This window comes from Squalius cephalus, assembly GCF_949319135.1.
Source record: "Squalius cephalus genome assembly, chromosome: 16".
NCBI lineage: Eukaryota > Metazoa > Chordata > Actinopteri > Cypriniformes > Leuciscidae > Squalius > Squalius cephalus.
Genome location: NC_137137.1, coordinates 17320396 through 17333286, shown reverse-complemented (window position 1 = coordinate 17333286; position 12891 = coordinate 17320396). Strand labels below are relative to the sequence as shown.

General features: G+C 38.0%; 2 protein-coding genes across 2 annotated transcripts; both read left to right on the top strand.

Moving 5' to 3' along the window:
• The first annotated feature begins 785 nt into the window (after positions 1-785).
• Positions 786-5577, top strand: creb3l3l (cAMP responsive element binding protein 3-like 3 like). Its single transcript, XM_079897945.1, has 10 exons — positions 786-941; positions 1591-1722; positions 2064-2394; positions 2508-2605; positions 3006-3098; positions 3205-3311; positions 3809-3877; positions 3988-4072; positions 4243-4333; positions 5185-5577. The coding sequence occupies exons 1-10, from the start codon at positions 801-803 to the stop codon at positions 5571-5573; spliced, it is 1536 nt and encodes a 511-aa protein (XP_079754071.1). The 5' UTR covers positions 786-800; the 3' UTR covers positions 5574-5577.
• A 4120-nt stretch (positions 5578-9697) lies between these two features.
• Positions 9698-11207, top strand: gadd45ga (growth arrest and DNA-damage-inducible, gamma a). Its single transcript, XM_079897135.1, has 4 exons — positions 9698-9826; positions 9927-10028; positions 10177-10387; positions 10484-11207. Exons 1-4 carry the CDS (start codon positions 9774-9776, stop codon positions 10595-10597), a joined length of 480 nt encoding a protein of 159 aa, XP_079753261.1. The 5' UTR covers positions 9698-9773; the 3' UTR covers positions 10598-11207.
• Positions 11208-12891: the final 1684 nt, after the last annotated feature.

The window sequence follows — 12891 nt, the reverse complement described above, 5'->3', positions numbered from 1 at the left end:
TGGGTTATGCTCTTAGTTGTGATGGGTTTTGCAAATGAATGTCCTCACAAAGATAGATGTACAAGAATAGGTGTGTGTTGTCCAGGTATTCCCCTGTGTTGAGGGGACCAAATGGCCTTGCAAGGATAGTAAAACCTTGAATTTTATTTAAAGATTTTGGTCCCCATGGCATGAGGAAAACTAATACCAAATTATTGTTATTATTCTTATGAAAATTAAAAAATGCTGAATGTTTCATGTAATCGTTAGGTATAGGTGATGAAATGCAAATTTTGTACAGTATAAAAATCATTGATTTAGAGCAGGGTTCACCAATCTCGGTCCTGGAGGGCCGCTGTCCTGCAGAGTTTAGCTCCAACCAGCTCCAACACACCTGTTTGAAAGTTTTTAGTATGCCTAATGAGACCTTGATTAGCTGGTTCAGGTGTGTTTAATTGGGGTTGGAGCTAAACTCTGCAGGACACCGGCCCTCCAGGACCGAGATTGGTGAACCCTGATTTAGAGTCTTCAAAAAATACAAAACGTGTGCATACAAAAAAAAAACCACGATTTATAAATATGCAATATACACATGATATGCATAGGTTGTACACTTGTTTGCACATTTAAGTTTCTAATTAACGTTTGTTTTTATTATCAAATAATTTATTGTACGGTTTTAGGATTTCTCGATTTAAACTTACAATAACATTAACACATTTTAAAGTTTTGCAAAAGTACAGACTCATAAGCGGCTTATTTGATGCATGATTTATACTACAACTCCCAGAAAGCCTTTCGCAGAAGACGTGCGCGTACTGATGCACCCTTACGTGATGACGCAATTTTTGCCTCGTTGGAGGGTGATTTCAGCAGGAACTGCATTTCAAGACAAAGAGAGAAGGCACTTCCTATTTGTTGTATATGTCAACGTATCTTGTATTGGTACAAGATCAACAGAGGTAAGAATTTATTTCACAGCTTTTTTTAGATAGAAATGTGAGCAAAATCACATTTCCTCACAATTCAGTTATTGTAAAGCTGTCAAATGTCAGACCTGTCAGATGCTTTACCAGCTAATTTTTTACGTGATGTAATGTATTCCATATATCATAACATTTATCACAATAAGCATTCTATTGTTCTATTATATTATACTCCGTTCTATTATTAGTATTATTGTTAACAATACATTTGTAAATTCTGCTTCACATATTATTGCAATGTGTTGAACATATAGGAAATCGGATCATATAACCAAATCAGATTAAAATCATACCTGTATCGTCGTGGCACTAGTAACATTTATTGTTACTAGTGAATAATTAAACGAGCTGTCATCGTGTTACAGTAATTTTAATTGGGTTTAAAAATATATTTATCAGAAATTATCACACACAACCGTTTTATGTTTGCGATTGTGACTTTTAGCATGCGCTGGACTATGAGCGGTGTGAAGTTAGTCATTTGTGTTGTTCTGTTTAAGACGGAATTACAGTCACATGATGAGAGTGGGCGGGGTCTGAACTTGATCGAGCTGTCAGTGCGCAGCGTCACTGCGGATCTACCCTGTTTGATATGCTCTCATTTGATGTCTACTTCCTCTTTTAGATGTCAGTAAGCGAAGATATGGAGAACACAGACCTGCTTGGTCTAATCTTCCCAGATGAAGACCCAGGATCCGGTGATCTGTTCCTCACAGAGGGGAATGACTTCCTGGATGATTTGCTTTTAGGGCATAATGTACGTAAACTTCATGTGTAGTGATCTAATTTTCATGGTTTTCTCATGTAGATGCTATAACTGATGCAATCATAGAGCTAGTCTATGATATGAAACTGATAAAAAGAGAATTGTGTATATATATATATATATAGTGCTGTCAAATCTGTATATAAAATTCTCTTTTTATCAGTTTCATATCATAGACTAGCTCTATGATTGCATCTTTCTTTGCATTAATCGATTTGACAGCACTAATATACTGTATATCAAATCGATATATATATATTATAATAATAGTAATAATAATAATATAATACTTATTGTATTTGGTAATCTGATTAATGCTTTTATTGTTGCAGATGCTGGATGGAATGGATACAGAGGACTTTCTCAGCAGTCTTCTGGGTGAGGAAGAGGATGGTCTGTCTGTCAACTGCTTGTCTCAGTCTCCTCATGGCAGTGACAGCGGCATCTCTGAGGATACCACCCCCCAAAGTCCACATGATGGCAGTGAGACAGACACCGTCCCCAGTCCAGGCCTCGAACCCCTGCTTTATTCCGAGTGTGTGATGGAGAGCTACGAGGCCCAGGTGGTGCAGACAGACCACTGTTACACACTCCCACAGGACACAGACGCCCTGCTCAGTGTCCGCTCGGAGAATCCTGAGTCCGATGTCTTCATAGATGTTGGTACGGTACTGTTGTGGTGGGCTGTGGTGTGAAGGGGTGCATGAAATATTCTTGTTTTGTGTTCAAAAGGCTTATTTAAGTGCCCCATCTTAAGTTTATTTTCTTCCTGTCAGATGAGTTTGATGTCAGTATGGACGATGACCTCTCCCCTGAGCCGCCCTGCTCACTTACGATTGAAGACTCCACACAGAATAGCAAACCAGACAACCAGGTAAATTTAAAAAAACAAAAAACAAATGCTGTGTCCAAGTCTAATTATATGTGTATCCGATTGGAATCTGATCTAAATTATCGGTATCAAAATTCAACACGTCTCTCTTATATTGTCATTTTTTGCTCGCCCGGCAACAACATAACCTTGTTTCTGTAGCGACGTTCAGCATGTTTCCTATGACCACGTCTGACCTGTTTACGTTTTACGTGGCGTGAGAAAGTCACATAAAATCCTATTAGAGCGGTGAGACTGAAATGGATTTCCAGAAATGCAATTTGAATAGAATTTCAAACCACAGTTTGTAGCTGAAACCGGATTTGTAAAAATCACATTTTGTATGATTTTTTGCTAAATGTGATCAGATTACGAGGCTATAATGTGCATATTCTCCCTCCAGTTCCAATTCAAGGAGATTGTTTTGACCGATGAAGAGAGGAGACTTCTGGCAAAAGAAGGTGCAAGTATTCCAAGTCAGATGCCTCTTACAAAGGTAAGAGAAATGGATTCTGATTTATGATGGTTTCATATTAAAGTTTAAATGACACGCAAAATTAAACAAATATGATAGTGTTAGTTAAAAGGCTGTGTTTCTTTAGGCCGAGGAACGGACCCTGAAGAGGGTGAGGAGAAAGATCCGGAACAAGCAGTCTGCTCAGGAGAGTCGCAAAAAGAAGAAGGTTTATGTTGATGGCCTAGAAAACAGGTTCGTGTGGAGAGACAGACACCATGACACTTATAATGTCTCTCAAAATAGAGGCAGTACTTAACACCTAACTATAAAGGTATTGCATAATATAATGTATATTGAATGTGTGTAATTGCTATAGTTCAGTTAATCATGATCTATAATTAATTCCATTAATAAGGTTTCAGGAATGAATAATAAATATTGTGCATTGAAAGCATTTGATTATTACAATTATATGCTCACCAAGGCTGCATTTATTTGATCAAAAATACATAAAAAAACTGTAATATTGTGAAATATTGTTACAATTTTAAATAACTGATTTCCATTTGAATATATTTTAAAATATAATTTATTCATGCGATGGCAGAGCTGAATTTTCTGCAGTCTTCAGTGTCACATGATCCTTCAGAAATGATTCTGATTTGCTGCTCAAGGATTCTTTAGTTCAAAAGAACAAATATTTGAATAAATTACTAACGAGTTGAAATAAATGTTTTGTGTGTCCACAGGGTGGCGATCTGCACTGCTCACAACCAGGAATTACAAAAGAAAGTTCAGATGCTGCAGAAACAAAACATGTAAGTGTACATCATGTGTCAGCACAACATTATTTTCTATTTAATTCATCTTAATATTGGTTGTAATAATACCTAAATGCTATTAACTAGAATTGGTTTTGTATCTTTAGGTCCCTTATTGAACAGCTAAGAAAATTGCAAGCTATGGTGAAAATGTCCACAATGAAAACCACCACGACTAGCACTTGTATCATGGTGAGTTTTCACCACTGTGGCAATTTAATCTCTCAGTAGGGTTGAATTGGTCTTAAATGAAATATGATGTATGAGTTTAAACTTTCACCAGCATGTAATCGGAACATTCTGTCTTGAATACAATAGCAGTGTGATGCGTTTCTTGACCTTCTCTGTTTTTTTTTTTCTAGGTGTTCCTGCTTTCTTTTTGTCTGATCATTTTCCCCTCAGTCAATCCTTTTGGCAGCAGCAATCAGAAAGATCTCTATACATCATCTACAGGTGAGCACAACGTTTGTCATTGTTCCTGTAGGGTAGTGAGTTAGTGAGAGGGTAGGATGTTTTGTTCTACTTATATAATAATGCTATTTCAGTAATCATTGGTGTGCCAGTGAAATTCCACAATTCTCAATACCAATTTTAACATTACAGCGATAACACATTTATTTAAAACAGAAGTTGCGATTCTTCCATATTGTGCCGTATATCTGAGTGAAACGGCTTCTCAAACAAGAAAAAATGTTGGGCGGGACTTGATTTTGTCCATCGAGAGTTGATTGGATGGCTGCGATTTGCTATTGTTGTGATGTCATGTGAGTGACAGGTTGTCCCGCCCTCGCGCCAGTAAACACATCATCAGAGAAGAGATGTTGCAAGAGGGAGGGGAAGTTATTTTGATTTAAGATTACGAAGGCACATTAATAAATAAAAAAAAGATGTGCAAGAATAAATAATTTATAAGAAATACTGCAATATTCCATAAAAGTAAGAGTGATCAATTTTGATTTCATGGTGACTTTAAACATTTATTTATTTAAAAAAAAAAATATATATATATATATAATTAATAGCATATACCTACAAAAATAAACATTGATTAAAGTTTTTAAAAATCAATATTCTAGTAATTCTAAATAATAAAATAAAATTAATATGCAAATTAATTAAACAGCTTCATGTTTCTTAGATATCTGGGAGCAAAATAAAGTTCTAAAATAAAATCTAAATCAAAAACTATTTACATTATAATATCATAAAAAGTGCAGAAAGAGATTGGTGTTACGATTGTTTTTATTTTAGCATCAATTGTGTAACTAAGTCATTTAAGAATGTGGTTTTCCACTGCTTTCTAGGCATGTCCCGAGCCCTGCGGTCTTATCCGGCTATCATGAAAGAGGACATTATATCCACCTCCGCTAAAGAAGTGCCGGAGCAGGATGTCCTCCTAGTGGCCACCATAGAGAATAAGCAGGTGCTGCTGTCCGGCGGTCAGAACCACACTCCTGACTACCAGCGGGTCGAGCAGTCTGACTCCGAGTCTGGTGTCAACAGCAACTCATCCGCTGACTTCCCCGCTGCTGCCCAGTCAGATCTCAAAGCAGACGGAGCTCTCTCAGAGCCTCACAGGAACTCCCCAGCGTCTCCGGTGATCTACGACGGGCAGAGCAAAACCAAGGAGAGCTGGATGGAGCAGAAACCCACGTCAGTTATAATACAACAGCACCGATCCGATGAAATGTAGGAAAGCATCTAAAACAAACCTTGCTTTGTTTTAGGTAAAAGATTCAGTATAGCCATTTCTCTTAATTGTGGCATCACAGTCTGACCATTTTTCCTTTATTTTTTATTTTTTATATGGATCTATTGTCATGCTATAATAGCACTTTTTATGAAACCCAGCCATTATTGTTAATTTTCATCTGCACAAATGATGGTTCTTTTTTAATGGAAATGTGAATGAGTTACATTGTATTGAACTCTGCATTGCATCCTCATTGAGTTTTAGTACATTTAGGAAATGTATTAATTTGTCTGTATTACTTGAGACATTTTAGGTGTTTGGGCATCTAGTAAAATATTATTTCCCTTTTTTAATAAGGGAGCCACGTGCTTAAAGAGATTCCAGTGTATTTAGAAAAGGGAAAAGCTAATTATTTTGTAAAGATTGTTTTCTGCTTGTGCATTATTTGTGGCTTAGAACCCCTTCCGTTAAACTGCTGTAAATTTAGCTTTAAATGTACCTTTTAGAGCGGGTATAGTGTTGCACATATATCAACACAATAAAAAAAGGGTTTATGTCTATATATGTATATACATATAAAACAAATGTCATGATCTGCTGTGTCAGTGAAGCATTTTTATGTCATTTTGATGTAGATATTTTGTTTCGTCTCTTAAAAGACTTATTTTATTGCAGTCTTTTTTATTGATTTCTTTCAGTCTTTGGTCATATGATGCACTGATGTGTCTACAAACTTGGAATGTTGATAAACTCTTCATATCTGTCTTGATCATGTAATTATCTATTAAAAAGGATCAGTTTACTATAAATACATGCATTTTTTTGTCATTCATCACAATGAAAACTGAGACTAAGAAATGAACGGCCAAGAATTGTACATAATTCTAGATGGGTCAGATTTATGCATGACACATGTTTGCACTTCTTCAGTTACGAGGACTTTTTTTTTTTTTTTTTTTTTTCACTCTAATAGTAAAACACTGTTAGACAATTACTATCTAAATTAACCAAATTTTAAACATCGTGCAGAAACCTATGAAGGTAAATCAGTAGCAAAACTCGAGAGCACGTATATGTGAATTTGAGAACTTGTACAATAAATATTCGTACTTGTACATGAACATTTACACTCACAGCTCCAATGTGAAAACCTGTAAAATAAAAATCTGAAGTTGAATGTTGAAATTTGCACTCGCATACAATAGTCACAAACCTGTGACATCATCGAAGTCCCATTTCATTGGCTAGCTGCCAACCAATAAAATGGCTCCTTTGAACACCCCAGCTCCCGCCCCCCTTTCTCTCTCGCCGCCTCTGAGTTTCAAGTGCACAAGTTAGTTTTGCATCTGATATATCACGAAAAGAGTAGCAAAAGTCAAGGCGCGAAATTTGAAACTGCAGTGACAGATTTGAGAAGTTGCAAGTGCCTATTTGAGGTAGTACTGCGAATGTGAACGTAAGATTAAACTCAAAATATATATTACAAGTTTGTGTCTGTCGTTGTATTTCTGTGAATGGCATTTTACACATTTGTGTCTACTCGTCTGCAGCTTCAGATTCAGAATACAGGTTTGTGACTTGTCTGCGAGTGCAAATTTCAACATTCAACTTCAGATTTTTATTTTACAGGTTTTCACATTGGAGCTGTGAGTGTAAATGTTCATGTACAAGTACGAATATTTATTGTACAAGTTCTCAAATTTACATTTACGTGCTCTCGAGTTTTGCTACTGATTTACCTTCATAGAAACCTCGTATCTCCATTTTTTTCATAAATCATTACTATTGGTCACTGTGTGTTTTGCAAATATGTAACCAATGAAACGTATTAAAAAGAGCTTGTGACTGAACCTCGTATCTCCATTGGATCCTCAAACTGTCAGTCAAACTTAATAACTCCACCTCTTCACGCAGTTTGGACCGTCTCTGCTTGTTTGCAATGCAAAAGGGCAAATAAAGAACGTGTTATTTGAATAAGTGCAGCGTTTTCTTTACTCAAGAAACATTAAGGCTAATGTTTTATGTATTTGAGGAGCGGAGAAGAGTGTCTTGGTCTAGCATTTGCCAATACTGCCTTAAATAGCCTGTGCGAAACACTTCATCTTCTACAACGTGAGATTTTGGCCAAATGACAGAAAAAAATTAGTGCCCACAAAGCTACAATAAACCAAATAACCTGTAAATTGGCAAAAACGTAACGCGATGCACTTACTGCCTCAAAAAAAATGATTTTGTCTATGTCACAATATTTACATTTATGCATTTAGCATTTATGAGGTAAATCCGGCCCTGCATATGATGCAACTAATTTCAAAACACTACTGGGATTCTTAGAAAGTGATCTATAAAAGTCTTACATTGAAACTAGGTCAATCTTCTGTGCATGTCCAAGCATGTTACAACCAGACATGTCCTCTTTTGACTGCTAGAAGAAAATGCAAATCAACCCAAATTAACCTATAATCCAATTATCCTGTCTGATATGCACTAAACAAAACTGAGATGCAAATCTGTACCTTGGCTATATCATTTTTGGATACCCTCTATCGAGCGCACACACACACACACACACACACACACACACACACACACAGTCATGACCTTAAAAGAAGCTCATATATGAAGTACAAAATATTGTTTACAAATATCCTTAATATCGCTCAAATATCCATGAGAAAGATTAAATTAGAAGAGTTTAAAGGAAATGTAAATATTTGGAACGCTGATAAATCGGTGATGTAACTTCCTTGTTGTTCCTGCAGGTGGCGCCAGAACATCTCGCATCACTGTGCTATCATTAGTTCTGCACCGGTGGCTTAGAAGAGGAGTAACAATAAATCTATTGCTATTATTCCACGTTCGACCATCAGCTGTACAGTTTTACCGTAGTATCATGTATCATACCCTGCAGCTTTAATTTCAGATGCATGAATTCATGGAGTGTTGACATGAGCAAATACTCATCCCTGAGAAAATGTGTATCTTGCATCTGTATAGCGCGTGACTCACTTGTGAAAGGTCGCGCTTATATGCACAACCGCTAGATGCCGCCTTACACACTTTGCATGGTTCAAATATGCACGAAATACCACTCATAATAGCCCAAAAAATCTCAATGCTATAATGAAATATATATTAGTAATCCCAGCGTTTGGTGTATTCGGAGAAAAGTCTTTAAAAGTAGCAAACAGACATATGCTCTTCTCTGTTGCAGTTTAAAAATGGTCTTCAACTAGTCTACAATCTCACAAGTGCCTAAAACCTCTCTAAAACCTGGCTGAGACTATAAGACCAGCAATCATCCAGCGTACTGCATACATAATTACAAAGAGCTTCCAATAGTCTACATCGGTTTGAAAAAGTCTTGGTTTTGTAGTCTGAAATGTGCAGCTATGTTGTTTCGAGATTTTGCTGAATGATTGATCAATTGATTAATGTATAAGAGCTAAACAGGTTAAGGGTGGATTGATAGTTATTGGCTATTTATAATTATGTATGCATTGAACTGACTCACTTACAAAAAGTAGGAACAAAAGTTTTGGCTATTGATCTCACTTGGACACACTTTTTGCAGGGTGTAACAAAGCCGGGGGCAGGTGGGACATGGGGCTATTATTCCTGCTTTAGGTCCGGCTAAGCAGTCACGTGACAAGGACACGTAAGGATGACTCCTTTACAAATGCAAAAGGGTGGCGTGTGCCTTGATCACTCACCAGTCAGTCTTTGTGTGTGTGTGTGGGGGGGGGTGGGGGGTGGGGGGGGGGGTGGGGGGGGGGTATGTGGTGGGGGGGAGCTTATGATTATGGAATAATACAATATGATAAAACAATAGAAATCAATGTAAAAACAAATGTGTAACCTATCTGAGGTGGAGGATTAAAGAATAAAAAAAATTAACTCAACAACTTGCACCTAAGCAGTAAGAAAGAGTACGAGCCGTGCTCGCATTGTGTTGTTGATGGAGTGATATTTGAACACCCACGTGGGTTGTTTACAGGCAAAGCACTTGCATCAGAGCGATTTACATGCACCCGTGCCGCCAGCCAATCAGAACCGGGTATGAGCGGAATATCCGCCCACTGCCGAGAAACTCCGCTGATCCCGTATAAAAACACAGCCAGCGCTTGACACGGCATCACAAACTCACAGCTCACAGAGGAGAAAAAACACGCGAAACGCGACTTAACGTGGATTTAAACAATGACTTTTGAAGAATTTAGTGGACAAGATAACACAGCTACTACTGGCGATAGGTGAGTGTCTTGTTCAGTTGATGTTGTTATCGTTATATGCGTTGTATCAATCAAATCCTGAGTAAAGTAAATGGACTAACAAGCCGATTGTGTTCTCCAGAATGCAGAGTGCAGGAACAGCACTAGAGGAGCTCCTGGTCTCCGCTAAAAAGCAGGACTGTCTTACCGTTGGGGTATACGAGTCTGCACAAGTCATGAATGTGTAAGTATCTGTTCTTGTTTTAATTAGGTCCATAATATATAGAATACCAAACCTTATGGGTTTTTTCAATTGCCTAGTCTTAACATAGATGCAAGCAGAACATGTTGAACCATTCCCTAATCAATATTTCTCCTTTGTGCAACCTCAGTGACCCAGACAGTGTGGCTTTCTGTGTCCTGGCTACGGATGAGGAGTACGAATGTGACATCGCCTTGCAGATCCACTTCACTCTCATTCAAGCCTTCTGCTTCGACAACGACATCAACATTGTTCGTGTGAATGACATTGAACGTCTTGCTGACATCCTGGGCAGCGAACAGGATGAGGAACCTAAGGACGCTCACTGCATACTTGTAACGGTGAGTGGATCACCTCCTTTCCATTGCATATACACCTTGCCAACACCTTACATTTGCATGTGATATTAATATTGTTTTTTTCTCTCTCTTCTAAAGAGCCCCAATTCTGACTCTTGGAAAGATTCTGCTCTTGAGAAATTGGGTTTGTTCTGTGAGGAGAGCCGCAATGTCTACGAATGGGTGCCTACTATTACTCTGCCGGAACGTTGATGGGAGATGCCTTTGGCATGTTCACGTGAATGAAACAAGTTGAATACATCCATCCTGAAGGGTACACCGGTGCAAAGCTAAAAAGCTTCGAGATGTAGTCTGGATTACCCACACAACGGGAAGCTAAGTGGACTGACCCAGCGTACGTTTGGCCGTCCTGGAAAAGCTGAGGTTCCGATTTTTTTTTTGGGACGAGCATGGAAAAGTCAAGGCTCCTGTGCCACTCAAGTCTATTGTGGTGGAATCATGGAGACAATAGAAGAGAAAAGGACAGGTGGACTGTGAGAGCCCGTTTATAAGATTGTCGGAGGTGAAGAGACCATGGAAATTGGTGTGATGTGGATTTTAAAGAGGAACTAAGTTTAAGTGATATTTTGAAGAATTTGAAGAATGGGCACTTGGGATCTTATCTGAAAAATATTACATGGACACTAGTGTAACTTGTCTTTTGTGATATCCTGGGGTGGGGGAACGGATTTTCCTGCAGTATTTGGTGGTATTATGAAGTTGTGCTTTATTTTGTCAAATATACACAATGCAATGTCAAATTGTGGTGACAAAGCCACCTATTTTTGCAATGAATCTTTTAATAAATATCTTTAAAATGCAATTATGGTATGTTTCTTTTCAAAGCTGTGGGCTTGCAGCAATGTGTTTTATTTTCACCCAGTTACATCATAGGGGGGATTTCAGGGCAGTTCAGTCTACATGAGGGAAAGAGAGGTTGTGATTGCACTAGAGGAACTGGCATCTCTCCAAGCGCTGCCTGACCTTTCACCACCCATGCACCAGCTGCTTTCTTTAAACCGCTTGCTCAACTGAAGGGCCCCCTTTGAAATGGGGGACTGACTTCTGTCATGAGTAGGTTTTGCACCATTCATTTGGAGCAGAGGCAGGGTAGAGCCAGATCTGTTGGATGACTAATTGAACTGAACTCACCAAACAACAGTAGAAATTCAGCTATTTTTACAGTAAAGGTTTTAAAATTAAGACACTGTCAGTATTTTAAAAGGGAATCAAAGGATTTGTGTTTTTTTTTTGCATTCAATAAAAAAATTAAAAAAGAAATAAATATATATAAAAAATAATAATTTGCAACAATCTTACTACATTAGTACCAAAAAGTTCATGGAAATCCTATTTCTTTGCTGACTCTCCTTACTAACTGAATTTTTGTACATATATGGTTTGTGGTTTACTAGAGAAAGGGTGCCAGACTACCAGTAAGGCAAATACTCATTTGTGGTCCTTTTGATCTCTAGATACGCTGTCCAGTCAGCTTCTCAGCTTGCAGAATCAGAAAGAAGTTACATCACTGGAAATTTTCTGGAAAGAGCTGCATGTGTTTAACAGCAAATACTTGCACCAGGTGTTGTGTAATGGCAAATGCCCAAAGGAAAGTGTATCAAAACTTAAAAGGGCATTTCAGGTAGTGGCTGAAAAGTCTTTGTGCACTTGAAAGTCAGCTGACAAGAAAGCTAAGCACATGCATGCAACAAAGCAACGCACACCTGCTTTTGAAAAAAAAAACAAACAAAAAAAAAACCAGACACTTACACTCCCTCATTGATCTTTGCAGTTAACATTAATTCAGCTAATGCATTGAAATCAAGAAACTGGGTCGATTACAATGGAGGTACCATGGAGATCCCCTAAGGTCATTCTAGAAACAAACACCCACAGACATTTTCTTTGAAAGGAGTATTCATACATGCCTAAAACAACTTTAGATATCTCAGTTGTGACCAATAAGAATATTAAATATCAGTTGACATTCACTCTCAGTTCACTGTACATATGAACCAGAGAGCAATTAAAAACCAATTAGACAGGCAGACAGTTCACTCCACAAGCAGAACACAAGGACTAGACAAACAGACACAATGGCTTGCAGACAACCATTTCAAGAAAAATGTCTGTTTCAAAGACGCAGTTAATGCTTTTTCTCAACAGCTTTTAGTGGGGAAGGGATGGTGTATCTACACTTCATTTACACATTTCACACTTTTTTAAAATGAACTTTGTAATATATCTGCCCTCCACTGTCTGGTCATTTTTTTCCCCTACAGTGGGATTGCATTCACTGAATGACTTAAGCAACTCACACACATCACCTGCTCAATGGGAGAGTGCGCTTCATGTGACTAGCGACGGTCCCCTCACATGCTCTCAATACGAATCACATTTCTCGTCATATTTCCGCCCGAAGCTTAGTGTTTTTCTCAGAGACCAAGAGGCCTTCTGTGAAAACCACACACTGAAGTTCCACACAGTACTTTTCAGGAAATGTGAGT